This window comes from Dendrobates tinctorius, unplaced genomic scaffold (genome assembly GCF_039654945.1).
Source record: "Dendrobates tinctorius isolate UK_male_01 unplaced genomic scaffold, ASM3965494v1 ptg000011l, whole genome shotgun sequence".
NCBI classification, from domain to species: Eukaryota; Metazoa; Chordata; class Amphibia; order Anura; family Dendrobatidae; genus Dendrobates; species Dendrobates tinctorius.
Genome location: NW_027361679.1, coordinates 244,545 through 272,348, shown reverse-complemented (window position 1 = coordinate 272,348; position 27,804 = coordinate 244,545). Strand labels below are relative to the sequence as shown.

General features: G+C 42.2%; 1 protein-coding gene across 2 annotated transcripts in view; it reads left to right on the top strand.

Annotated features, from left to right (window-relative positions):
* NFKB1 (nuclear factor kappa B subunit 1) overlaps positions 1-27,804 on the top strand; it is a 215,908-nt gene that overhangs the window by 107,771 nt on the left and 80,333 nt on the right. For both annotated transcript variants that reach the window (XM_073589235.1, XM_073589243.1), the window contains 8 exons: positions 522-670; positions 5,083-5,237; positions 6,516-6,674; positions 15,545-15,649; positions 16,767-16,858; positions 17,040-17,178; positions 17,426-17,569; positions 24,178-24,258. In XM_073589235.1, coding sequence (XP_073445336.1) covers positions 522-670; positions 5,083-5,237; positions 6,516-6,674; positions 15,545-15,649; positions 16,767-16,858; positions 17,040-17,178; positions 17,426-17,569; positions 24,178-24,258 — 1,024 coding nt within the window. The remainder of the gene's footprint in view (positions 1-521; positions 671-5,082; positions 5,238-6,515; positions 6,675-15,544; positions 15,650-16,766; positions 16,859-17,039; positions 17,179-17,425; positions 17,570-24,177; positions 24,259-27,804) is intronic.

Here is a 27,804-nt window from a genome sequence, read left to right as displayed (position 1 = left end):
ATCTTGATGACTGATTCGCTTTAAAGCACTGAAATCATGGGTCCAGCCAAGTAAGTAAACCACATTTGTATTAATAAGGGACTCTTTTCCCACAATTACAGTTTGGGTTGAGTTGCTTAGCTGCCCCAAACACATCAGTGCTTTCAGATTCACCCGTGTTTCATTTACTGGAAAGCATCTAGTATAGATGAAGTCAGAATACACTAGAATTGACTGGAGATACATTGCTAGGAGCAACCAAAGCAGAAAGTCAATGCAAAAACATTTAATTGAGGGTACTACTAACATGTTTTACATGACATGTCAACACAAATTAGTGGTTGAATATCCCCTTTAAAAAAGACTCGGCGAGCTCTAGTTACTTGTGATTTTTCAGATGCTGTTTTTGTTGAAAGTTTATGAATATCACTAATACAAGAAAAAAAACCTTTTTTATTGCTTTAATGTTACTTAATGGATCCCTCCTTCTTGTTTTCACATTGTGGCCTATGAATTATGGAATTTCATATTTTTGTTGATAGATAAACAATTACGTTGGCCAAGCCAAAATCATTGTGCAGCTGGTGACCAATGGAAAAGACGTCCGGCTACATGCACACAGCTTAGTGGGAAAGCATTGTGAAGATGGAATCTGCTCTATAAGCGTGGGACCCAAAGACAACGTTGTTGGGTGCGTTTTTCTTTCTTTATTACAGGTGATTCTGGGCATATATGTAAAGTACAAGAAAGCAGGAAATAACGAGTAAACCTATGTGCTTGATTTCTTCAGATATTCCAAACCACAGCATTGTTTCACACTTGCATGACATTCATTTGCGGTTTTGGTGCTTTAACATCGCTCTTCCCACACTAGATGTAATACTGATCTTTACACACTCAGTCTTTCTGAAATCTTACAGCCTCTTTACATGTATCAACTTCTTAAACTACTGATGAATAATAAAAAGGGGTAATTATTAGATATCTCCATCAGAAGAATCATTGTATGCAGAATGCTGCAAACAAATGCCAAGCGCAATTATTTTCACGTCTGCTATTAATTTATGAAATGAAAATTAAAACGGTTACTTTTAACATTTGTATGTACAATTGATTAATCAGTTGTAATCCATAATAGACCAAAGTAATAATAATAGCCTGGAATGGCCAGATAAAAACAAGTTGTACAGGGAAGCTTTAAGATTAATCGTGGGATTTATTATACCAATACTACTGGCAGCACATTGTTAATCATTGGCATATTGACAAATCTATGATTCTGTAAAATGTAGTAATTGGGGTATCTGTACTGCCAAGACATAAATTGCCGATGCTTATTAGATAAGATATATAAAATGTGATAACCCAGTGCAAATTTACAGTGGTGCATTGTTAAACATAATATGTTAGATGCCGTTAATAAAGGAATACATGAGATTATTTCCAACAAAAAGCAGAGCAACTATACACATGAACAAAATGATTGGTACCTTTCTGTTAAACTGATAACTCCCTATGGTCACTGAAATGACAAGAGTAATTATCCATGTACTGAATATCAACTAATTGTTATTTTATTCGCTTCTACAGCTCCATTAATTCCACACACATTTTCTTCACTGTCCCCGCAGGGGCTCAAAAACTAAATTCCCGATCAGTATGGTTTTAGAGTGTGGATGGAATCCCTCGCAAACACAGGGAGGTCATACAAACTCCTTGCAGATGTTGTCATAGGTGACATTTGTACCTAGGACTCCAGTGCTGCAAAGCAACAGTGCAAACCACTGCAACACAGCGTGCGGACTTATGAAAATCAGACATTGCCTTTAAATTGTGCTTCAACGGAAACATTTAAGAAAACAAATAAATGAAAAAAGCTTTCAGAAAAACAATGGTACCCCTAGAAAACATTAAAAATAGTTTCACAATAACCAAGGAAAGTACTATAATTAGCATCACAGGTGTCTACAAACTTGTAATCAGTCTGCCTATTTAAAAGGTGAAAAGTAGTCACTATGCTGTTTGGTATCATGATGAGTACCATACTGAACATGCACCAAAGACGAGAGTTGTCTGAGGAGATTAGGAGGAAAATTCTAGACAAACATGTTAAAAGTGAAGTTTATAAGATAATTTCTAAAAAGCTTAATGTTCCCCTTACTACAGTTGCAGATATTATTCAGAAATGTAAGATCTATGGGACTGTAGCAAACTTCCCTGGACCTAGGCACAAGAGAAAAATTGATGACAAATGGAAGAAATAGATAACGCAAAAGGTAATCAAAGAGCCCAGAACAACTTCCAAAGAGATTTGAGGTGAACCCCAAGGTCAATTTATATCAGGCTGTGTTCACACGTTGCGTTTTTTTTTTGCGTTTTTCCCGCAGATTTACCTAAAAATCCGCTCATAAAACGCCTAAAAGAAGCCTCCCATTCATTTTAATGCATTTTGCACTTTTTGTGCATATTGATGCGTTTTTTACCGTGAAAAAAACGCTGTGCGGTAAAAAACGCAGCATGCTCATTAATTTTGCGGTAAATTCCGCATTTCTGGCTATTGTCTATGTGTCTGGGGACATTGAGAAGACATTTCATCACTTTACCAAATTATTACAAAGACATTGACAGCACATACTTAATTGAACTACTGTACCCAATTTATTTTATATTTTAGGAGTCGGAGTCTGTTTATTTTATACCGACTCCACGACTTCAATTCCACAGCCCTGTTTACAAATGAATGACTGAGGCAAGAGCGCATTTAAGAGATATTACAATAGGACATTTGTGCATAAGGTGCAAAAATTGGTATTGATATTAAGACCAAATCAAAACTTTAAAATCGTGGATTTCTTCTCATGAACATCCTCCAATGAGGTATATGTGATACAATGTGCAACATGTCCTGGAGGTACCTATATTGGGGAATCTAAGCAAAAACTACAAACGAGGATGAAAGTATACAGTTCATACTTACAATTATGGTAAGTATGAACTGGGAAAACATTTCACTGGACCTGGATAATGCATGACGGATTTAAAAGTCTTAATACTGAAAGTTCATTTTAAGGAAGCATCACCCCATCCACCCTATGTACAAATGTCCTATTGTAATCTCTCTTAAATGTTGTCCTCTTGTTTCAGTTATTCATTTGTAAACCAGCCTGAAGAAGGAGCCTCTGCACTCTGAAAGCTTGCAAACATAATTTTTCTGTCTTGCCAATAAAGGTATCACTCCTAGAACACTTTTGTAATTTTGCTCATAAAAGTATTTACATCGATCTTTGAAAAAAACAAAATTACATCTTTATGACACTTAAATCCAATTTGCATAATAATTTGGAACACGGTATGAATCCTGTTGAACATCTGTGGAAGGTGCTGCAACGTGCAATCTGGAGAAGGCACCTTTACACCTGAGACAGCTGGAGCAGTTTGCTCATGAGGAGTAAGACAAAATAGTCATGGACATGTGCAGAAGTGTCATTGAGAGTTACAGTAATTGTTTATTTGCAACCTCAAAAGATTGTGCAACAAAATATTAAAGTGAATCGGTCAGTAGGATCAACCCTCCTAAGCAGTCTATATGGGCTCACAGGTCATAGAAAGCTCAATAAAATGATACCTTGATACCTGCGATCCGATATCTTATTCCAGAGAAATCCACATTTTTCTTAGGTGTAAAAGACCTTTTCTAGACTATGGGCTCGACACAGATTTGAATGAGACTCTGCCTCCAAAGATTATTTTAAGTAGCTGGGGAGTTACCAGTGTGATATAATGGCCGCTCTCTGTTCCCCTGATCTCATTGCAGTGCTGTGTGTGATTATAACTGACAGGCTCCTCTCCGCTTCAGCTTCCATCTCACAGGCAGCCAGTGTTGCAATATTATTCCAATACAGCAGAGCTGTAGAGCTGCAGATGCTAATTTGTTTGTAAGGAGAAAAAGTTTAGTTCTACTGTTCTGTGTTAGTTATATGGTTTGCACTGGTAACAGCACCTTTCATTTAAAATAAGCTCCGGAGGCAGATTCTCATGTAGATCAGAGTCTGGCCCATTTCCCTGAACCGTTAATTTACATATAAGAAAAACGTGGATTTCGCTGGAATGTTTTAATCGGATCTCAGATATTAAAGTTTCATTTCTATCAGCCTCCTATGACCTACATGCCCATATAGATGACTTTTTAGTGAGTTGATCCTACTGACAGATTCCCTTTAAGTTTAAGGGTATCCTCATTTTTGTCCAGGCCAGTTCCATTAGTATGTTTTTTTAGTCTTTTGAAAAAAAACTCAGAAGCAAGGTCTGATTTTCATTAAGTGATATTCAGTAAATTTAAATTGAAAATTACTTTTGTCAGTATCAAGATCTTTCAGTGACCATTGTGGGTTTTTCTTACTCAGAAGGGTACCAGCAATTTTGTCCATGTGTGTACTTGTGGTTGTAGCTACTAAGGTCACCGTTGCGATTTGGGTCCCTTAGCTGGTTGGCCCCAAAGACTCCCAACCAGTTTACACTTGAAGGTGTGCATTTCTGCAGTGTGAAAATTTCCCTTGCTCAGGTAAACTCTTCCTGGAGCTCATTCTTTAGTGAACAGGCAGAGTGAAAGGCATTCTCTGCTCAAACGTAGAAGGGATCTTGTGACAAACTTCGCCATCCCACTCTCTACCCACTCATGTTTTTAATCTGTTCAGTTTTCCGCTACGGACTGGAAGGTAGAGTGAGAAAAAGAGCAGTCTGTGTAAAGAGGCGAGTCATCTGTGAGGAAGGGGCATAAGGAGACCCTTGATAAGCACCATCAAAATTACCAAGGCACAAAACGTCCAATATCTCTGGAACAAGTATAGCAGATTTTAAAAAAGCAAAAAACGGAATAATCGGGAGCAAAGAGAATGAAGAGCATAAACTTACCCATTTTTGACCTGATGATAGGATCTCTATACTACTACTACTAATAATAATAATAATAATAAAAATTCAAAAAAACTAAGTCATGCATTGAAAAGGCAGGTGCGAAACTTTGTTGTAAAGCACGTGAATGTGTAATATTTGTGCCAGTAGCATTGAAAATAATATTTTTTCCCTTGTTGATTGTTTTAACAGGTTTCCTAATTTAGGGATTCTTCATGTAACAAAGAAAAAAGTGATTGAGATACTTGAGATGCGCATGGTGGATGCTTTTAGGAAGGGTTATAATGCTGGTCTTTTAGTGAACTCTGAGTTAAATTATCCGTATTCAGCCGACAGGCCATTGACAGGTCAGTCACATATAACACAGAAAGGTTTATGTTTGTAAAATGCACGGCATCCATATGGAGTTTACATTGCAAATGTGCTCATTTTATATTGCGTCAGTGGTTGGCATAGAACTGTAGAAAGAGTAAGTTACCCTTATTTATCTTTCTAAGAAGTCTATTACGGTATATATTGAGGTTAGTATTGGATTATTAGGCAGCTATGAGTTTGCAAGTGTCACACGGTTTCTTTCAGTGAAGTGAACAAATCAAACATAGGTGAACTCTTAACATCCATCTGCAAGTTGTGTCTTAGATGGGGAATGACCATGAAAACCTAATTCTCTAGTACGGTATATCTTTAGAGTCTGTATTTTCAGCATTTATTTCTGGTTTGAATAAAGTAGAATCCACAAATACATTTATGGCTTAGGAAAGATTTAGATAAACCAGCCACGGTAATTAGACCAGTCAACTATACCCAATATATAGTGGCAGTAATTTAATTGCCAGTTTAGACAGGGCAACTATAGCTCTTTGTGCACAGAATGATCATTAATATAATTGTAGTGTGCACATATAATATTGTCATCAGCAGCACATATCCTGTTTACACAGGACATTGTCCAACTGAAAACAATGATTTTCACGCCGGCAAGCACGATCCAATCATCTGACAAATAAGTGTTTTGCTTGTCCATCCGTTGATTGTCAACATGTTTAAATAAGCCAATAATCATCAAGCCAGCTTTCTCATGAATACTTTCTAATGAATTATCAGCTTGTCTAAATCAGCCTTAAAGGGATTGTCCATGCTTTGGACAAACATCTACTGTCACTTTATGTGACTGCAAACTGCTGAATCATGACAGCGTGCAGGTGCTCACGCTGTCATGATTCCTGGATATTCCCTGTGCTACTTGGCAGTCACAGGACCCCATGTATGTGATTTTCAGACTTGGACACATACCAACTAGACTTGGCTGACTTCTTTCCATTCAAGTCTAGTAGGCATGTGACCACAGATCTGCAAATCACGTACATATAGACACGTGACCGTCCACTTGCACTAGCAATACCAAGGAATTGTGCACTGGATGTTGTCAGAGTGACAGCACACTTTAATCCCAAGCCTGGGCAACCCTCTTAAGGATTTATTTAGTAATAAATGTACATGTGTGTCCCCCGATAACAGATATACCTTTATTGAGAAAACTTCCCTTAACTTTAGTGCAGTTTCCCTTCCTTGGATGAACTGGACTTGTTATTATTGCTTACACACGTTCTGTGCTTTGTACGTAGAACGAGAAAGAGAGCTAATTCGACAAGCAGCCTATCAACAGTCCAGAGACATTGATCTTAGCGTGGTACGACTGATGTTCACTGCTTTCTTGCCAGATAGCAATGGAGGTTTCACTAGGCGACTTGAACCTGTCATGTCGGTTCCCATATTTGACAGTAGTAAGTAATTTTCCTATGTATATCATTATTTTGTTGTCATTATTTTGTTGGTATCCACATGTACAGCACCCCAAAATTAAAAATAAATAATAATATTGCACATTCTTAATATTTATTAATAGGCTTCACTCCATATACCTATAGCAGGTTATTAGCTTGTGTCAAAATTTTACAACATTACTTTTTATTTATATCTGGTTAAAGAGGTTGTATCAAGTTAATCTCGGAGGGTCCTACAACTCCAGCGATCCCAAGAGTGGGGCTCTGCCATGCACAGTTTACATGGAGTGGAGGTCAAACATGTGCACCACTACTACAGTCATGGTGGAACTGAACTGTCAGGGATAGTAGAGCTGTGTACTCCACTATCTCCAGCAGTCCCATAGATGATGGTGAGCATACTTGACCGCTGCTCCATTCCAAACATGGAATGTCAGAGCCCAGGTCTTCAATGGTAACAGTGAAAACAGCACTCCAAATCCTGGCTTTTGATTTATCAGTCAGGGTGAAGGCAAATGGTGGATAATGCCAGAAAAAAACACACGTAAGCAAAAATGTAAGATGAAGGAGGCAGTGTTCCAAGCTCGTTGCAAACACGTATTTTACTCCAACTTGTGACATTTCAGCTATAACATTAGCCTTTTTCAAGCAAACTGAGAAAGGGTAATGTAGCAAAATGTCGCATCTTAGACTAATACGCTTGTTTTCACCGAGCTGGGAGTGTTCCTTTTTTCTTAAAGCCCTGTTTTATGTGATCTGTTGGGGGTTTCAGGAGGGGTTCTCAATTGGTCAACAAGTTATTTCTTATCCTGGGAATAGGGAATAACATTCTTATCTGGGATAAACTCGTGAACCCTTTCTCAACATGCGTCATACAAGTGTGCCAGATGTCAAATGTGCGTGACTGCAGCAGACTCAGGAGCTGAGCCAGAACCATACACAGCAGGTGTTTAAGGGTAATAAATAGTTGGTCATTTAACGATACACAGCAGTACAAAGGTATGGTAAAAGTGATCAAACGGTGGGACAATAACATTATGGAAAAAATTGCTGAAAAGCATTTAAAAAATATATAACCAAAAAGTGAAAATTTCAAACCACTTCCCTTATTAAAAAATAAGAATCTTTGGTAGTCATACCTTATGGACTAGTAATTTTAGAATTTGAAAGATATATGACATAAATAACATATGATAAAATAATAGACTACGATGGCATAAACCAGTTATAAAAACTACTGTCTGCTGAGCCGTGTATCTAATACTATTCTGTGTGATACTGACTGCTTAACTGTGTATCTAATCCTATCCTGTGTGATACTGACTGCTGAGCCGTGTATCTAATCCTCTTCTGTGGGATACTGGGCTCCCCCTGCAGTCTGTGTCAGAGGGTGGTCTGTGTTGGCACGGTAATAAATTGTGTTATTTCCAGCTTTACAGAAGGACGATAACACCATAGAAATGATAAGAATAATAGGCCTCAGTTACCACAACTGTCTACAAAGAAAACTGTTGCTGATAGCAACCAATCACAGCTCATTTTTCATCTTGTAAACAGCTCTGGGACAGCGTGGCGAGTTTTGAGTGGCGACTTTTGTGTTTCGACTTTTATATGGCGAGGTTGGTGTATGTGTGGTGAAATGTATGCTGAGGGTGGTATATGTGTTGAAGCACGTGGTAGTGTGTGGCGTATTTTGTGTGTGTGTTCATATCCCCGTGTGTGGTGAGTATCCCATGTCAGGGCCCCACCTTAGCAACTGTACGGTATATACTCTTTGGCGCCATCGCTCTCATACTTTAAGTCCCCCTTGTTCACATCTGGCAGCTGTCAATTTGCTTCCATCACTTTTCCTTTCACTTTTTCCCCATTTTGTAGTTAGGGGCAAAATTGTTTGGTGAATTGGATCGCGCGGGGTTAAAATTTCGCCTCACAACATAGCCTATGACGCTCTCGGGGTCCAGACGTGTGACTGTGCAAAATTTTGTGGCTGTAGCTACGACGGTGCAGATGCCAATACATACATACACTTTTTCCCCATTATGTAGATAGGGGCAAAAGTCTTAGTTACTCACCGGTTAACGGTATTTTTCGGAGTCCATGACAGCACCACCTTAGAGAGGGGATCCGCCCTTTAGGAACAGGAAACCTACAGATACAAAAAGGGCGGCACCTCTCACACGCATCAGTTGGATTACAGAGCACAGAGGACCACCATGGTTAATAACATAACTTATCCATAATACTATACACAATTTAAATTACCCGTGTACGTATAAGAGGAAGAAGTGCACACCCAAATTAAACTAAAGGGAGGGAATATACGGGTGCTGTCATGGACTCCGAAAAATACCGTTAACCGGTGAGTAACTAAGACTTTATTCGGTCATCCATGACAGCACCACCTGAGAGAATTACAGAGAGTAATAACTACTTTAGGGAGGGACTACAGCCTGCAGCACCCTTATCCCAAAAGAGAGGTCTGTGGAAGCACCCAGGTCTAGCCTATAATGACTATAAAAGGTGTTCGGAGAGGACCAAGTAGCCGCCTTACATATCTGGTCGATGGGGACTTCTGATCTCTCGGCCCACGAGGTCGCCATGGCTCTGGTGGAATGTGCCCTCAGCTTCCCGGGTGGCGACCTGCCTTTTGAGGTGTATGCTAAGGCAATCGCTTCTCTAATCCACCTGGCTAGTGTATTCTTTGATACTCTATAACCTTTCCTAGGGCCTTGGTGGGAAATAAACAGGGCATCATCTTTCTTCCAAGGATCGGTAGCTGCCACATATTCTATAAGGCACCTCCTAACATCCAGGGTATGTAGTTTCTCTTCCTTCTTATTAGCCGGATTAGGGAGGAAGGATGGAAGGACTACTTCCTGAGTCCTATGAAAGTTAGAGACCACTTTAGGTAAATACGCTGGATCAGGTGTGAGTATTACCCTATCATTTTTAATCTGCATATAAGGAGGCCGCCTAGATAATGCCTGGATGTCGTTAACTCTGCGAGCTGATGTTAGAGCTACCAGGAAAGCTACTTTGAGGGACAGGATTTTTATGGAAGCTGATGAAATAGGTTTGAATGGAGCTTCCGTCATGGCCGTGAGGACTAGATTCAAGTCCCATGGCATGAATCTATCCTTCACTACCGGCCTGGATCTTCCTGCTGCTTTAATGAATCTACTGATCCAGTAATTACCTGCGATGTTGCAGCTAAAGAGGGCCCCTAAGGCTTCTACTTGTACTTTAAGGGTACTGGTGGAAAGCCCCATGTCCAGACCTTTCTGAAGAAATTCTAAGATCTGATTTATAGGTGTTGAACCCCCAGCGACTATTCCCGAGCTCTGAAGGAATTTCTTCCAAATTCTAACATAGATTTTGGTAGTAATGGCCTTTCTACTTTTAAGAAGGGTATTAATTAAGTCTGGGGAGAAGCCTTTATCTTTTAAGAGTGCCCGCTCAAACTCCACGCCGTCAGATGTAGGCCAGCCACCTGAGGATGGAAGACTGGGCCCTGGGATAGGAGATCCGGGATGTCCGGAAGAACCCAAGGATCCGACACGGACATGGTCCTGAGGCAAGAAAACCAAGCCCTCCTGGGCCAAAATGGGGCGATGACTATAACCCTTGCTCTGTCTTTCCTGATCTTTCTCAACACCAAGGGTAGTAGCGATAGGGGAGGGAAGGCGTATGCTAGCCTGAAGTCCCACTTTATCAGAAAGGCATCTACCGCCAGTGGGTTCTCTCTGGGATTTAGGGAGCAGAATAGTCTCAATTTTCTGTTTTCTTTGGTGGCGAAGAGGTCTACCTCTGGCTGTCCCCACCTTTGCACAATCAGGTGGAAGATCGAGATGTTTAGGGACCATTCTCCTTGCCTTAGCAGATTGCGGCTTAAGAAATCTGCCATAATGTTTTCTTTCCCTTTTATGTGTAGCGCTGTCAAAGATAGAAAATGCTGCTCTGCTAGTTGGAACAACCGTTCTGCCACAATCATCAGGGGTTTGGAACGAGTCCCGCCATGGTGGTTGATATAAGCCACGGTGACCTGATTGTCGGAGAGCACATGATGGCCCTGCAGATACATAAGTAGCTTCTTAGCTGCCTGTTCTACTGCTGTCAATTCTTTCAAATTAGATGACATATTTATCTGGTGCTGGTCCCATAGGCCCTGGACCACGACCTCACCCATATGAGCCCCCCAGCCGGAAGGGCTAGCATCCGTAATGACTATGCGGGATATGTCGAATTCCCAGGGAACTCCTCTGGATAAATTATCCTTGTCCAGCCACCACTCTAGGGACACCCTTGTGTTTCGGGACAAGGTTAGCTGGCCCTCTAAGTAACCCTCAAGGATTCTTTGATGCCTTAAGACCTCGCCCTGCAGTTTTCTTGTATGAAACTGTGCCCACTGGACTGCCGGGATACAGGACGAGAGGGAACCCAGAAGGGACATGGCTTTCCTGAGGGACATGGTGGGGTTATTGCAAGCGTTCAGGACCTGATAGTGTAAGCGAACAAGCTTCTCTGGAGGCAGACGGCATTCCTGTTTCTCAGAATCTAGAATCAGGCCTAAAAACTGCTGGATTTTCATCGGCTGTAACCGAGATTTTTTGATATTCAGCAGCCATCCTAACCGCTCCAGGGCAGACATTGCCCTCTGTAGCTGTTCCGTACAATGTTTTGCAGTTTTTCCTATAATCAGGAAGTCATCTAAGTAGGGTACTACCAGAATGTCAGATTCACGTAGATGGGCCATAACTTCCGCTACTACTTTGGTAAATACCCGGGGAGCGACTGCCACCCCAAAGGGATTGGAAATGTTCAACTGACCCATTTAACTGAACCGCCACTCTGAGGAAGCGCTGATGAGCTGCATGAATGGGTATATGGTAGTAAGCATCTTTTAAATCCAACACCACCATAAAGCAGTTTTGAAACAACAATTTTATTGTTGAATTAATTGTTTCCATTTTAAACGGGCGTATAACCAAGAATTCATTGAGGGACTTAAGATTAATTATAGTCCTAAAGGAACTGTCTGGCTTGTGGACCAGGAACAGAGGGGAGTAGAAACCTTTCCCCCTTTCTCCTTCCGGAACCACAGTTAGGACCTTCTTAAGGCAAAGATCTTGAACCTCTGCCTCCAGGGCAGCTTGTTCTGATGTGGAGGACCTGATTGGGGTGACCCTAAATCGATCATGGGGAACCCGGGTGAATTCCAGTTGTAGACCCGTAGCTATCACCCCCCGTATCCAATTACTATCCGAAATCATGGACCAGGCTGGGTAGAAGGCAGCTAGTCTCCCCCCTACCGGGGCCTCTAGTCATTGGGGCGGCTTTTTAGTGTCCCGTGCTGGACCTTCCTGGCGCCCCCCTCCTCCGAACATGAAACCTGTACCTCTCCTTCTTTTGTCATCCCATCTGCCCTGATCTCTGTACGACCTTCTACGGAAATATCCTTTCCTGGTAAAGGGGCGTCTATAAGAAGGATTCGGGAGGCTCGGAAACTTCTTTTTATCATCCCCGGCTTTCTCTAACAGTTCATCCAGGGCAGAGCCAAATAGATATTCCCCCTCGCAAGGAATGGAGCAGAGTCGTGACCTGGCCTAGATATCCCCTGGCCAGCATTTTAACCAGAGGGCCCTTCGAGCTGCGTTAGATAACCCTGCGGATCTAGCCGCCATCCTTGCAGAGTCTGCTGAGGCATCAGCCAGGAAAGCAGCGGCACTCTGGATGATTGGTAGGGTTTTCCGAATGGATGCTCTTGAGGCTCCGTCTCGCAGATGGGAATCCAGTTGATCTAGCCAGACCATCATGGATCTGGCTGTACAAGTGGCAGCTATCGCTGGTCTTAGGGCGCCTGCTGACATCTCCCATGTTCCCTTTAGAAAGGAATCCGCTTTTTTATCCAGCGGGTCTTTTAGAGAAGCCATGTCATCGAAAGGGATGGAAGATTTTTTGGAGGCTTTGGCTACTGCCGCGTCCAGCTTAGGGGCCTTATCCCATCTGTTCACCACTGGGTCATCAAATGGGTACCTTCGTTTGAAGGCCGGTGGCAAGGAGCCTCTTTTTTCGGGTTTTTTTCCACTCCCTATCTATTAAGCTCTGGACCTTATCATTTAAAGGGAAGGCCCTGCGCTTCCTGGGATCTAGACCTCCGAACATCACGTCTTGTGCCGAAAGTTCTGGTTTTGAGTCTGTTACTCCCATGGTGGACCTTATTGTTTTAACTAGTTTGTCCATCTGGTCTAACGGGAAACAGAAACGGCTCGAATCTTCATCCGAAGAAGACGAAGTGGAGGCCGGGGAATCCGAGGAGTCATTGTTCCTAGGAGCAACCGAGGACTCCGAACCTGAGAAGCTAACTTCTCTCCCCCTAGAAGAATCCCTTTTTGACAGGGCTTTCATTTCTGTCCTGATTATTTCTCTCAGGCTTGTGGTGAAATCCGGCGTTTCTTCCGCTACCTGTAAGGACGGGGGAGAATGTAAGGGCCTGTCAGTCTATCCCTGGCCCTCGTTCCCTTCCAACCCCTACCGTTTGTCGCACACATGGCTGACATAATCTTTTGGGGTGGCCGTCTGGCAAGGGGCAACTACAGAGGGCATATTCCCTGTGCTTCTGTTTTCCCGTAGCTTTCCTCCCCTGCGAAAAATACATAAGGGAACACTGCATCAGGGTACATTCACGAAGATCTCTTACCCATGCAGATGAGGCAGGTATCGGATCACGGAGGGAGGCAGGAGGGTCCTTTAGCCTGGAGGAACTTCCTCGGCTCTGTTCACTTGATCGTTTTTTCTTCTGCTGGCCACTCGCATGAGGCTTCGCCACGGCCTCCTTCTGTGGCCGCTCCTGTATCTCGTCCTGCTGCTCTATGGGGGCTTCTGTCGTATCCATCGTTGGGCCTTCAGAAGCACCCATGCAGCGTTGCCTCCTGCCTTTTAAGGCCTCCCTCCTGGGTCAGCAGGGTTCTGGCGCAGCACCTCCCCAGCATCCGCGACCCCCCCCGCATGCTCCGCCTCCCCCCCCCGCCACGGGTACAGCGCGTCCCCCCCGGACAGCCGCGCACCCGCGGCGCACAGTGGAAAGCCGGTCAGCACCCGACTTCCGGTTTCGGCGTCCCCGGCCCCGCCCCTTCCGCCGCGTCACTTCCGCCGTGCGTCAGAGACCGCGGTAGCGCGCGGAACGGAGCCGGCAGGGCGCCCCCGGCTCCGGTGTGCCCGCCGCCCCCACATGCGCCCGCCTGCGCCCGCCGACCGGGCGCGACCGCCGACCCGGACGCGGGAGGATGACCGGACCCCGGGGGGAGACTCAAGAGGGGCATACGTACCTGGTGCCCGCACTTTGGAGACGGCTGTCCACCGGGCCCTATGCTCCACCTGCTCCAACCACAGCCGTGGCGACCTACCCGGCCCCACCGTGGTGCTTCCAGGGACCCCGAACTGGACCGAGGTAGGAGATCCCCCCGCTACCTGAGTCGGTCAGCCGGCCTGGGAATCCCTCGTCGACTCCATGACGGACGATCTGTAGGGAGTCCTGTCCTCTAGGAACAGGAAACCAACTGATGCGTGGGAGAGGTGCCGCCCTTTTTGTATCTGTAGGTTTCCTGTTCCTAAAGGGCGGATCCCCTCTCTCAGGTGGTGCTGTCATGGACGACCGAATAAATTGTTTGGTGAAATGGAACACGTGGGGTTAAAAATTTCGCCTCACAACATAGCCTATGACGCTCTCGGGGTCCAGACATGTGACTGTGCAAAATTTTGTGGCTGTAGCTGTGACAGTGCGGATGCCAATCCTGGACAGACATAAATACATACATACATACACACACACCCACATTGAGCTTTATATATTAGAGATATATATACATACACACACACACACACACACACACACACACACACACACACACACACACACACACACACACACACACACACACACACACACACACACAGTACAGACCAAAAGTTTGGACACACCTTCTCATTCAAAGAGTTTTCTTTATTTTCATGACTATGAAAATTGTAGATTCACTCTGAAGGCATCAAAACTATGAATTAACACATGTGGAATTATATAATTAACAAAAAGTGTGAAACAACTGAAAATATGTCTTATATTCTAGGTTCTTCAAAGTAGCCACCTTTTGCTTTGATTACTGCTTTGCACACTCTTGGCATTCTCTTGATGAGTTTCAAGAGGTAGTCACCAGTCACTTCACTGTCCCCTCGTTTGGATATAACTGACATTTGGATGGAGTCACAGCTATAAAGGAGGGGACAGTAAAGTACCTTCTTATTGGCTGCAGGGCATCATTGAAGGTGAGTATAGGTGTTATTATTTTATAAAGGTCCCAGTAGTGTTCTACCCCTTTAAAACTATTGGAGCAAAGGGAGGAAAAGACTAAAGTGAAAAAATGTAAATCAACATAGACAGGAAGGGGCTAATTATTATATTAGTTATCATATCACTTTGGTCTATACATAAAAAAGCTCTGCCAATATATTTTGAAATATTTGACGAAAAAGGCCCTGCTATGTATAAGGGAAAAAGTCAAATACAAAGGATAGGATTCAGTAGTGGTTCACCAAGTATTAATGACAGATAACTGAAAATGATTGTTAGCAGTGGTATCTCTGATCTTCTAGCATTTCACAGAAGGTGTAGTGTGACAATAAGAAGTGTTAGTGCCCTAAACTTTGTCCTACCCCACTATTCCCCCTATGGTTTGGTTGGTTAAAAGTTTCTTTCTTTCCAGCTCAGACTTGCCGCAATACATTGAATGGGTTAAGGACAGACTCTTGCTTTTTCCTGTGTCTCGTCTGCCTTGCTTTAACTGCATTAATAAGTGTCCTTTTCTTGTGTTTGACAGAAGCCCCTAATGCATCTAATTTAAAAATTGTACGGATGGACCGAACCTCTGGCTGTGTAACGGGAGGTGAAGAGATTTATCTGCTGTGTGATAAAGTGCAAAAAGGTAAGCGCATGCGGACATTAACCTCCAGGACTGTCTGTAGATAGCACGTAACAATCCCAAATATGGAGAAGTTATTATGTTGCTTGTCTGGAATATGAGAGTGCTATTATGCAGCTCAACAAATCAGATGTGCATGTAATATTGCAGTGTTACATTCTGTGGCTACAGATAAGCGCTAAAGCGGAGCCATTCTCCTTTCTTATTGAAAGCCATGCCCGGCATGGACGGTATACCTGACTTGGAGACATTTTTCGTGACTCAAGCTTATATTCAGTCTACTCTCTGCTCACGTTAGAGGCTTTGGAAGGTGCATACATAGATCCATATACTAGGAGCGTTGTACTTTTCCCATTTGGAGCGGACATGGCATATTACACCAACCTAGTGCCAAATGTTGCCCAAAGTGTGTCATTCCTTGACCAAAGATTTTCAGTCCATTCCTACAGAGACATATGGTACTCATATTGTGCTAGTGGGTGCAAAATAACATCTAATTATTGACAACCATTATCCTTTGTAGGCTGAGACAATATTTATTTCATTATTTTACTCATTGACTGATTTAACAGAGCGGGCACAGAAATGACTGATGAAGCAAAGGAAGGGGACTGTGGAATTATTTAGCAGCAGGATACTAAGTAGCTGAATACTCTGGCCGCACCCTGCTGCCTGAGCTGGGTTTAAATGACCCAGGTTAATACAGTCATAGAATGTGGCAACCCAAATCACAGGAGCACAGGAGTAAAGACAGAACTGGCTGGCAGATCTCATGAAACTGGATCAGGTGGATGACACATACAGTGCTGATCAAGTGATACAGTGGCTCCTTAAGCTCTTCTTTCACTGGTTTTTGCTGGTCCTTTTTGTCCTAGAAGTGTACGGAGAAGAGACAGCACTTGGGTATCTCTATTGGAGTTATGGAAAGAGGCGCAAACAGCGTCCTATAACGCCTTAATTTGGTGTAAGCAGAGGGAAGATGTGTGTTCTGGGATTGATTTATTGGATGCAGGATCAATAAGAGAGTCTATGAGACTAGGTGCATGTAGGACAGGGAACATGATTGTTTGTACTTTAATTAAATATTATTCCTGTAATTTGTTCAAATTGCCTGCTGCAGATGATATTCAAATACGTTTCTATGAAGAAGATGAAAATGGTCACATCTGGGAAGGATTTGGTGATTTTTCACCCACAGATGTTCACAGACAGGTAAGCATTGAACTGTGCATAGGTACAAAGTGTGTATGGTCGCAGATAAGACGTAATCAATAAGGTAGCTTTTATGGTTGTCTTCTCAACATAATAGATGGTTAGTATAATAAATTATGTGTAATATACAGTACAAGTTGAATTAAACAGTATTGATGTTACATTTTATTTTTTTTTTTAGTTTGCCATCGTATTTAAAACTCCGAAGTACAAGGATGTCAATATTTTAAGGCCTGCCTCTGTATTTGTGCAGCTTCGGAGAAAATCTGATTATGAAACTAGTGAACCCAAACCATTTCTTTACTATCCAGAAATAAAAGGTAAGAAACAGATAATAATTGCATGTAACATCAAACCTTATTTCATTATGATCCAATATCAGTTACTCTTGATACCTTTTCATCTGCATGTCTTACTCGGGTGTAGTCAGTAAAGATATTGATAAATTAGTATGCAGTAGATACACATATGAGGGAAGGCTTTAGTGATTTTTTTTGTGTTCTTACCTTCTCTTATCATTAAATTTTCCATCTTCCACCATTGATTTATTGAACTTGTACTATATAGATAAAGAAGAAGTTCAACGAAAGCGCCTGAAACTCATGCCAAACTTCTCTGATGGCTTTGGTGGAAGCGGGGCAGGACCTGGAAGTGGAGGCGGTGGCGGCAGCATTTATGGAAGTGGAGCTGGAGGTTCGGGCACAGGAGGAGGTACAAAAATCTTAAAGCTTTCCTCCAGTTAGTATAGAAAAGCAAGAGTGCGGGACTTTGCATCAAAGTGGTCTGTGCTTAAAGGGTTATGCACATCTTCCTAGATGGATAATGTCAGATATTGCTTCTAAATGCAAGCAATTATGCAATTTGCAATTTATTAAAATTTGACTTTGTTTTTGAGATATTAACAGTCTAGTTTTGTTTACAGCTCATTGCTTAGGTGATTGACCACTGCTGCTGTTTAGCTTTTTAGCGCTGCGCTGTAGCTGGTGGGGCTTAGAAGGTATTAGTATCCTCTGGTGTTCCTGGTCACCTTAAAAACACTGCTATCAAGTTCAATAGAAAAGAGTTTGTAAGCACTGTGCACGTTCAACCATCTTGCAGCCGTGGTTGGTCTCCAAGGTAACAAACTGTAAACAAAAGAAAAGTGTTTATCTCACAAACTGCTGAAAATTGTAATAATCAGTAAATTGCCAAATTGCTGGCATTTATACAAGTACTATCCAAAAAGATCCATTTACGAAAATTTGAATAAGCCTTTAAACTAGACAGGAGACAGCGTGCTCTCCTTGACTCCTAGACTACTCTCTTCAGTATGGCACTGACTTCTACTCCATGCAAAATAGCCTAATACAATGGTTTAGAAAAAACTATTATAATGTAAAGTCATGCATTAAAATAACTTTCATTTTACACTGTAGTATTCACACTACATTCTCCTCTCCGCTTAGCACCCATCAGAGGTTTTGAGAAGAAGCCTCTTCTAGTCTACTATGCTATTTTGTCTGGCTAATAAGATGGGCACTGCCAGAAAGGAGGCGAAACTGAGCTGATGTATCAAAAATGGACAAAAATCAAACTGTCTTTGTTACTTATAGCAACCAATCACAGCACAGCTTACATTTTATCACAGCAGTTAATGAAATTAAACCTTCACTTTGATTGGTTGCTATGAGCAACAAAGCCGAATTTCCTTTCAGACACTTTTAATAACTGAGGCCCTAAGTTTTAAAATTTTAGATTCCGTTTGTCTCATACAAGTGAATAGCTACATCATATGCATAAATATGTGACTCTTCAGATTTTGTATTAGTCTAGCCTGAAGAAGAGACCTGAGTAGTCTCGAAAGCTTGCAATGTGTTACCATCTTTTCAGTTAGCCATTAAAAGGTATCAACCACTGAGGACTCTCAATTCTGAATATTTTTCTAGCTACATCAGGGGAATGTCTAAATACTGTTTTACTAATTGACTGGTATAAACATCTGTGTACAAAGTAGGGAATATCTGCACACTGACAACTTCTATGATTTTTGCAAATTACTAGCAATGCAAGAAAAGAGAATCATAGATTATACATTGTTGTCAGTTGGTTGTTAAGGATAGAAGTCCGATGACCTATATCTGAGGTCACCCACCTCCTCTACTGATCTGATCTTCAGAAATCCTAAAGTTATATTGTAGTCCTAGGCAAAACCTTTAAAGGAATTCTCCACTATTTGAACATCCCTTTCTCATTTTCTTATATTTGGCTCTGTTAAAATAAAGAAAGCTTGTACTCGCCTCCGGTGGCAGCACCGTTCCAACACTCACATGTGGTTGTTATGTCATGTGAGCCCTGCGCCCAGTCAGCGCTGATGTCACTGTCCCCACCTTCAGATGTGTAATTTGTATAGTTAACAGGAAGTGAGTGGCCAGCCGCAGCTCCCCCTATCTGTTAATTATGTATATGTCTGAAGGCGGGGACAGTGACAACAGCGCTGATTGGGCGCAGAGCTCAAATGACATAACAACCTCACTTGAGCCCAGGAGAGCGACTGCTGACACAGCTCGAACGGCGCCAGCAAGAGAGGTGAGTTTAAGTGTTTTTATTTTTTCGGGGCCAAACAGATTGAGAAGGGGTTATCCTAGTAGTGGACAACCCTTTAAGATTTAACCTTTTTAAAATGTCTTTGTACAAATTCCCAGTATAGTTTTACTTTAAATTGGTTTATTGTTGATAACTGATTTTGACTTTGAGTCCTATAGTAGCCGTTTATAATTTCCCTTTGATTTCTATCCCCCTGATAATTTACAGCTAGAAATGATCCTGCATATTGTCTCGGTTCACTTACTATATTGTAATTGTTTGGAAATGGAGACCTTTTTTACCTACTTAGATCCAAGGCTGGAGAGATCCCAGGATCTATGCGCTCTATTATTATTATAGCGCCATTTATTCCATGGCGCTTTACATGTGAGGAGGGGTATCTATATATATATATAAAGCTGAATGTATGTATGTGTGTATCACCATCCAATCACAAAGCATCTTTCATTTCACCAGAGCTGTTCAAAAGAAGCTGAGCTGTGATTGGTTGCTATGAGGAACAGTTTTCATTGCAACCAATCACTAAGCATCTCTCATTTCACCAGAGCTGGTTAAAAGAAGGTGAGCTGTGATTGGTTGCTATGAGCAAGTTTTCCCACTTGACAACACCTCTATCATCCCTGGGAACATAAGCTCCCAGCCATTGTCTGCCCCCCAAAAAGGAACAGAGAGCACATGACAGAAATTAATCCCCCCTCCCGTGCCCATATCCCCATCACACATCCTCCATCCTATAGGCACATCTTCCCTCTTAAAGGAATCATTAGTATGGAAGTCAGAGCAAATCCATCCAGCGCTTTGGTTTTGACCCCAGGCCTCTCTTAAAGGGATCCCCAGTATGGAAGTTAGGACCGTTCCACTCAGCTCTGTGGTTCTGACCCCAGGGTCTCTTAAAGGGATCATTGGTATGGAAGTTAGGGCAAATCCACTCTGCGCTTTGGTAATGACCCCAGGCTCTCTTAAAGGGATCTCCTGCATGGAAGTTAGGGCAAATCCCTCAGCGCTCTGATTCTCACCCCAGGCTTCTATTAAAGGAATCATTGGTATGGAAGTCAGGGCAAATCCACTCAGCGCTCTGGTTCTGACGCCAGGCCTCTCTTAAAGGGATCCCCAGTATGGAAGTTAGGACCGTTCCAGTCAGCTCTGTGGTTCTGACCCCAGGGTCTCTTAAAGGGATCATTGGTATGGAAGTTAGGGCAAATCCACTCTGCGCTTTGGTACTGACCCCAGGCTCTCTTAAAGGGATTTCCTGCATGGAAGTTAGGGCAAATCCCTCAGCGCTTTGATTCTGACCCCAGGGTTCTATTAAAGGGATCATTGGTATGGAAGTGAGGGCAAATCCACTCTGCGCTTTAGTACTGACCCCAGACCTCTTTTAAAGGGATCTCCGTTATGGAAGATAGGGCAAATCAACTCTGCGCTTTTTTTTTTTTACTGACCCCAGGCCTCTCTTAAAGGGATCTCCATTATGGAAGTTAGGGTAAATCCCTCAGCGCTCTGATTCTCACCCCAGGCTTCTATTAAAGGAATCATTGGTATGGAAGTCAGGGCAAATCCACTCAGCGCTCTGGTTCTGACGCCAGGCTGATGGGATGATGTGGGATATTAGGGGTAGTAGTCCGCTGGCTCTGGCTGACGGGATGATGTGGGATATTAGGGGTAGTAGTCCGGTGGCTCTGGCTGACAGGATGATGTGGGATATTAGGGGTAGTAGTCCGGTGGCTCTGACTGATGGGATGATGTGGGATATTAGGGGTAGTAGTCCGGTGGCTCTGACTCATGGGATGATGTGGGATATTAGGGGTAGTAGTCCGGTGGCTTTGGCTGACGGTATGATGTGGGATATTAGGGGTAGTAGCCCAGCAGCTGTGACGGGATGATGTGGGATTTAGTGGTAGTAGTCCGGTGGCTCTGGCTGACGGGATGATGTGGGATATTAGGGGTAGTAATCTGGTGGCTCTGGCTGACGGAATGATGTGGGATATTAGGGGTAGTAGTCGGTGGCTCTGGCTGATGGGATAATGTGGGATATTAGGGGTAGTAGACCGGTGGCTCTGGCTGACGGGACGATGTGGGATATTATAGTGAATGTGGCTATGCGGAGTGGGCGGAGCTATACACTCAGCTTGATATATATATATATATATAGAGATATATATATATATATATATATATATATATATATATATATATATATATAGATATCATTATAATTTGTTATAACTAACCGTAGTTAGTTACTATGCCCGGGCAGCGCCGGACTCTTCAGCTAATACATAATAAAAACAAGTACATTAATCTTAAGTTATACAAGTCACGACGGGTACAGGAAGAGAGAGGACCCTGACCGCGAGGGCTCACAATCTACTCTATATATTATATGTAGTTTCTAAGGCATGATGGTATGGTATACTATTATCTCATAAATCCAGTGAAACAAGCATACTTTGGGAAGTGAATGACTTACTGTTCAACTTACCTACTTCAGTCTTGTGAAAGCAGCCGCCATTTGTACTGCAGAACCGAACAATTCACATTAGGGTCACGCTCACACGTTCGGTATTTGGTATCAAATCAGTATTTGTAAGCTGAAACCAGGAGTGGTTGAAAAATGCAGAATTGGTGACGTGTTTCTATTATACTTTTCCTCTACTTTGTTCACTCCTGATTTTGGATTACAAATGCTGATGGAAAATACTGACCAAATACAGAATGTGCGAACATGGCCTAAAAGCAAATGCGCACTGATGACTTGCACTTTCCTCTATGTGGAAAGGCAATTTTTTTTTTTGCCCTTACTCCTCTTAAAAACCCTAACAAGAAAAGCATGAGTAAGACCATATATTAATGCAAACGCAAATAACTTTATTAGGAAATAGATAAAAACATTAAAAAATGCATTACAAGACTCCATACAAAGTGAGGAACCAGGAAAAAAGGCAGGGCAGCTGGAGACCCCTGGGAATGCATAATGGGGATGAGCATCTGTAAAAAATGTAATAGAAATAGATTGATGAAATATATATAAAGGAAAGGTGCAGTAATAGTCAATGAACCAGTGACAGGCAAAAATGTCAATATTAAAAGGTACAAGTGTGGTCCTGTCAGTAAAGGCATAGAAAAACATAAAAATGCGGACACTTGAAATACAAAGTAATGACTAGAGCCCTTCATAACATAGAGAGGCACCAAGGGATACAACATGGTCAAGTGCATGGTGCCAACCAAGGTGATAGGGACTCCTGGTGCCCGGCCAACCTGACGCGCGATTCACACAGCGTGCTTCATCAGGGGTCACTCTTGCAGAATAACATTCTCAATTTCAGTTGTCTTATTTAAATTAGTTACTTACATGCAGTCTTAGACTTTTCTTACTCCAAGACCTATATTCACCTTTGGCAGAGTCAGAATAATGGTGGAACTTAAATCTGAGCCTGTATAGTTACAAAGACCAAGTTCAGAGCGCCTTCCAGAAAAAGGGAGAGTAATAAAATATTGATATTTAGTAGGCCCAAATCCTAGATGAGACATTACAGAAATGAAGAAAGTGATCTGCTACAGACCATAGAGAATGGAGCAATCGATCTAACACAAATCAGTAAAGATATAAAGCCACGTAACCCTTCAGTTTCTTTCATGTTCCCACTTGCTCAATATTTTATGAAGAACTGCAATTTGTGTAGGATGAATTGTATGAAAAGTATTTCCTTATGGGAATTTCGCAGATAATCCTAAGCTTACAAAACAATGTGATTGACTTTACTCTGACAACATCAAAATTCTGCGCAGACCTGCTTGTAATAAGATCCTAAAAGCTAAACATTCAGTGTCCAGATTTCTAAAGAAAGCCAGCATTTCTGTGTGTAGAATTGCCTGCCATTATTAGCATCCTTATTATTTTAAAGGGGATTACAACAGCATAGCCATTATCATCCCAAACCACTGGTATTACAGCTCTGTGTTAGTACCAGACAACCCGTGGACAGGCTTGCCACTGTTCATTAAAGTAGGCATCAAGTTTGTTTTAAATCCTGCAAAACCCCTTTTAATATTTTGTGCAGGTAAGACTAGGTTCTTCAATGCGGTAAAGAATTCTGCTTCTTTGTCTTCTGTCTAAAGACCAAAAAAACAGAATTAAGTGCTTTAATAGATCTCTCATGTGATGAAAAACAAAAGGAACGAATGGACACTATAGGCTTCAGTTGGCTCCTTTCGGAATCCATCATGGTTCCCATAATTGTATCTCCTTAATAAGTACTTATACGTTGCCTTCTTCAGGAATAGAAAAAGGCAAACAGTTCACGTCACTTTAATTGGCTTGCAAATTTCGGCACATTTTCTATTTTTTTTGTTTTGCATATGTGCTGTATGTCAGACCATTCCTCTCTTCTGACAAACTACAAGCCTTTTCCATGAGGCGACGCACCTTTTATCAGACAAGAAAGTCTCTAAAGTTTGTAAAAAATTGTGCAAATCACAGAAGACAGTTTATTACACATTTTGGCACATTTAGCTTGATAAGTCTGCTTCTCTGTCCTTCATTACAATTTTCTGAATTGTCTGGGGAAAGTTCTGAGAAAGTTATTCTAAGAAAATGACTGGAAGCCTCCCTTAGGTAACAGATCACACTTTTGATGTACGGGATTTAAGTTTTTTTTGAGATGAGACAAAAGCAAAACTAATGTCTAAACTAATACAAGAAACGTTCTGAACACAGCCTTTTGTGTTACTTGCAGGTTACAGCTACCCCTCATTCAGCTATACGAATAGCTACGGAGGACTGAATTTTCATGGGGGCACAATGAACCGCAATACAGGTAATTTACAGCCTCGGTATCCAAGCCCTTTCATTTACAGCTGTAAGGGTTTAACTTATTGTTAGAAGAGACATGTCCTGTTTAATGATAGGGAATAAATAGCTCAAAGGGAATCTCTCACCAGTTGTTTGCTACCTATTCTGACAGCAGCATGATCTAGAGACAGTGACCTTTATTCCAGCAATGTATCCCTGGGCTGCTTGTTGTAGTTTTGATAAAATCACTGTTTTAGCAGCAGGAAAAACCTGCTGCCATAGAGTCATCCATATTCATGAGCACTATATGATTCTGCCACCAACACTGATTGACAGCTTTCTGCCTATGCACAGTGTACACAGAAAGCTGCCAATCAGTGTTGGGGGTGGGTTTATACAGGGTTCAGCATAAGGGAACTGGCAGAGCTTTAGCTAAAAAAAACAAGGATTTTATGAAAACTGCAGGAAGCAGCACAATACGCAGGGTTGTATTTGGCACTCCAGTTGCCTGAGGCACTTTAAGTGGTACACCCCCTACTGATCAGTCAAACTAAAGGCCCCTTTACATTTAGCGATGCACCAGCGATCCGACCACGATTCGACCCGGTCAGGATCGCTGGTGCATCACTAAATGGTCGCTAGTGAGCTGCCAAACAGGCAGATCTCACTAGCGATGTAGCGACGCAGCAGCGGTCGTTACTTACCTTTCATGCAGCGATGCTGATGTCCTCCCGCCCGCATCCACACGTCGCTCGTTGGCGCCAGCAGGAAGCGCCCGGCGAGAAATGGACCCGGCCAATCTCGCGCGATCAGCGACAGACAGCGGGGGAGCCGGTCGGAGGTAAGTATCACACATAGCGATATCGCTAGCAATATCGCTGCTGCGTCACAAAATCGGTGACGCTTTAGCGATATTGCTAGCGATATCATTATGTGTAAAACCCCCTTAAGGGTATGTGCACTCAGCCTTCTTTTCAGGCAGAGCCACTCTAACCCACCTGAACTGCTAAATATATGCTGAAAACAATGAACTCATACACTGCAAGACGACTCCCTGTTCATATGTCCATTTAGTTTTTTTAATCGTTTCAGGCTTCCTAAGACATGAAGTGACCAGTCGATTATATTGGCGGCTTCTGTTTGTAAGCCATATACTAGTTTTTTAAAAAATAAACAAAAACTATTGGCTAAATGAGGTCTGAAAAAAAACAAAAAAAAGCAAAAAAAAAAGTTAATTCAGAGCAAAATGACAGCTGTGTGTCCTGAAGTGTGTTCTGACTGAAAAACTAGGCATTGGCAGATGTCTAAAAAGTCGTGTGCACTAGGGTGACCGCAAAAAATCGATGTCGGAATTTTGTCCGTCTGGACCCCACAAAACGATTCCCCTTTCCAGATATTGAGATAGCCAAAATTTGAGCTCGATCAAACGACGTTAACCCGTGCCGCTCGTCGCTCAAAGTTTGAAAAAATCCAAATTGAGGTATTTTAAGATTTAGGTATTTTGCATAGTCTGTTAGACTATAAAGAATGTGACAACAACATTGCAGAAATAGCCCTGACCAAATTTTCGAACCATTTGTGGTATTTGAATGCAGAGTTGGTGGGATTATCGTTTTTTGATCCCACCATTACAGACAATGAAAAGTTGTTAATGGCTAATAAATTGCTTAGTAGCACAGATGAACCATCAGAGCATGCTAGGGTTGTAAAGCCAAAAGTTAGGAAAGAAAAATTAAAAGAGGTAGGAAGTAACCGACTTTAACGACCTTCTGACAAAAGATGAAGAACAAAAGCAATATGTCCTGCAAGTTGTAAGCAAATGCCGAGCATTATATTCTGACGTTTCAAAAACTACTTTAACAAAAGCTCTAGAATAGATTAGATAACTATGTAAAATCATCAACTCATGTAGGTTAGCGTGCTCTGATGGTTCATCTGTGCTACTGAGCAATTTATTAGCCATTAACAACTTTTCATTGTCTGTAATGGTGGGATCAAAAAACGATAATCCCACCAACTCTGCATTCAAATACCACAAATGGTTCGAAAATTTGGTCAGGGCTATTTCTGCAATGTTGTTGTCACATTCTTTATAGTCTAACAGACTATGCAAAATACCTAAATCTTAAAATACCTCAATTTGGATTTTTTCAAACTTTGAGCGACGAGCGGCACGGGTTAACGTCGTTTGATCGAGCTCAAATTTTGGCTCTCTCAATATCTGGAAAGGGGAATCGTTTTGTGGGGTCCAGACGGACAAGATTCCAACATTTTTTTCCCCCCCATATGAGATCCGGTCACCCTAGTGTGCACATATGCTGACAGTACCCATACCCTTCAGATATTAGTTAAGACTTCCATATACAGATTAAGTTTGGCCAAACCCACTGACATCAACAGGTTCCGCTGACTGTCCGATGTGTATGGGTGGCTCTGACTAATGATTGTCAGTGGACATGAAAAATCCAGCATGTCCGATTTCGGACTTTAGATCCTTTTCTTCTCTTAAGTGATAAGTTGCTGCCAGAGATGTCCTACAGCACCTCTCATAGAGACCACAGGACCTTGCGGCAGAGTGAGCAATCCTATATATAGGAGAGCCGCCGGCCGAGTGATGGGGCAGCTGTCCATAGTGTATGGGGGGCTTTAGTTAATTTCTTGTTCTGCTGACAGACATTTAGACAGCTGTATATTTAGTCCAGCACACTGACCTTATAACGTTTTCATATCAAGTCTGATAAATTAAAAGATTAAAACATCTGCATGAGTACATCACCAGAACCATCGCAGTACAGTAAATCACCAGAACCTCTATCAATATAGTAAGACATCACCAGAACCACAGTCAGTGCAGTAAAACATCACCAGAACTAGTCAGTGAAGTAGATCACCATAACCACTGTCAAGACAGTATCATATCACTACAACCACCGTCAGTGTAGTAAAATATCACCAGAACCTCTGCATATATATATATATATATATATATATATATATACACACACACACACACACCTTAACAATGGTAAGGAGATGCTTGAAGTTGTTGTTACTAGCCATCATCAGACTGCGGACTATATAGGAATCACAGTACTGCTTGGTCTAGGTAGGAGTTTTATTAAATATTTAAAGGGTATCTTAACTTTTGGAAGATATCTTACATGTGTTAGGTCAATTTATTCCTAGCTCAATTTGGAGAAGAGGTATCATGGGTTGCGTCTTGAGACCGCCGCCGATTGCTCAAAAGACTACTTAGAAATGCACAGCGCAGGAGACAGGACTATGACTTTTGTACTCATTGGATCCACTATGCGCTGTGTGCATGCTCTTCTGTCTCCTGAGCTGCAGTCGGGCCAGGGAGCTAATTGGAGCTCCACTGACCCCGGAAGTGTCGACATGCACAGAGGATCTTGAAGACAAGAATACAAAGAAATGCAGCACCCTCCCTCATATAGGACGGCGCCTGTTTCTTAAAGAGTCTAGAGCAGGGATGGAGATTTTAAAAAATATTTTTTTAAATCTTGACCCAGGCACCACCCCCTGCCGCCCTTGGCACCAGACCTCTAGTGCC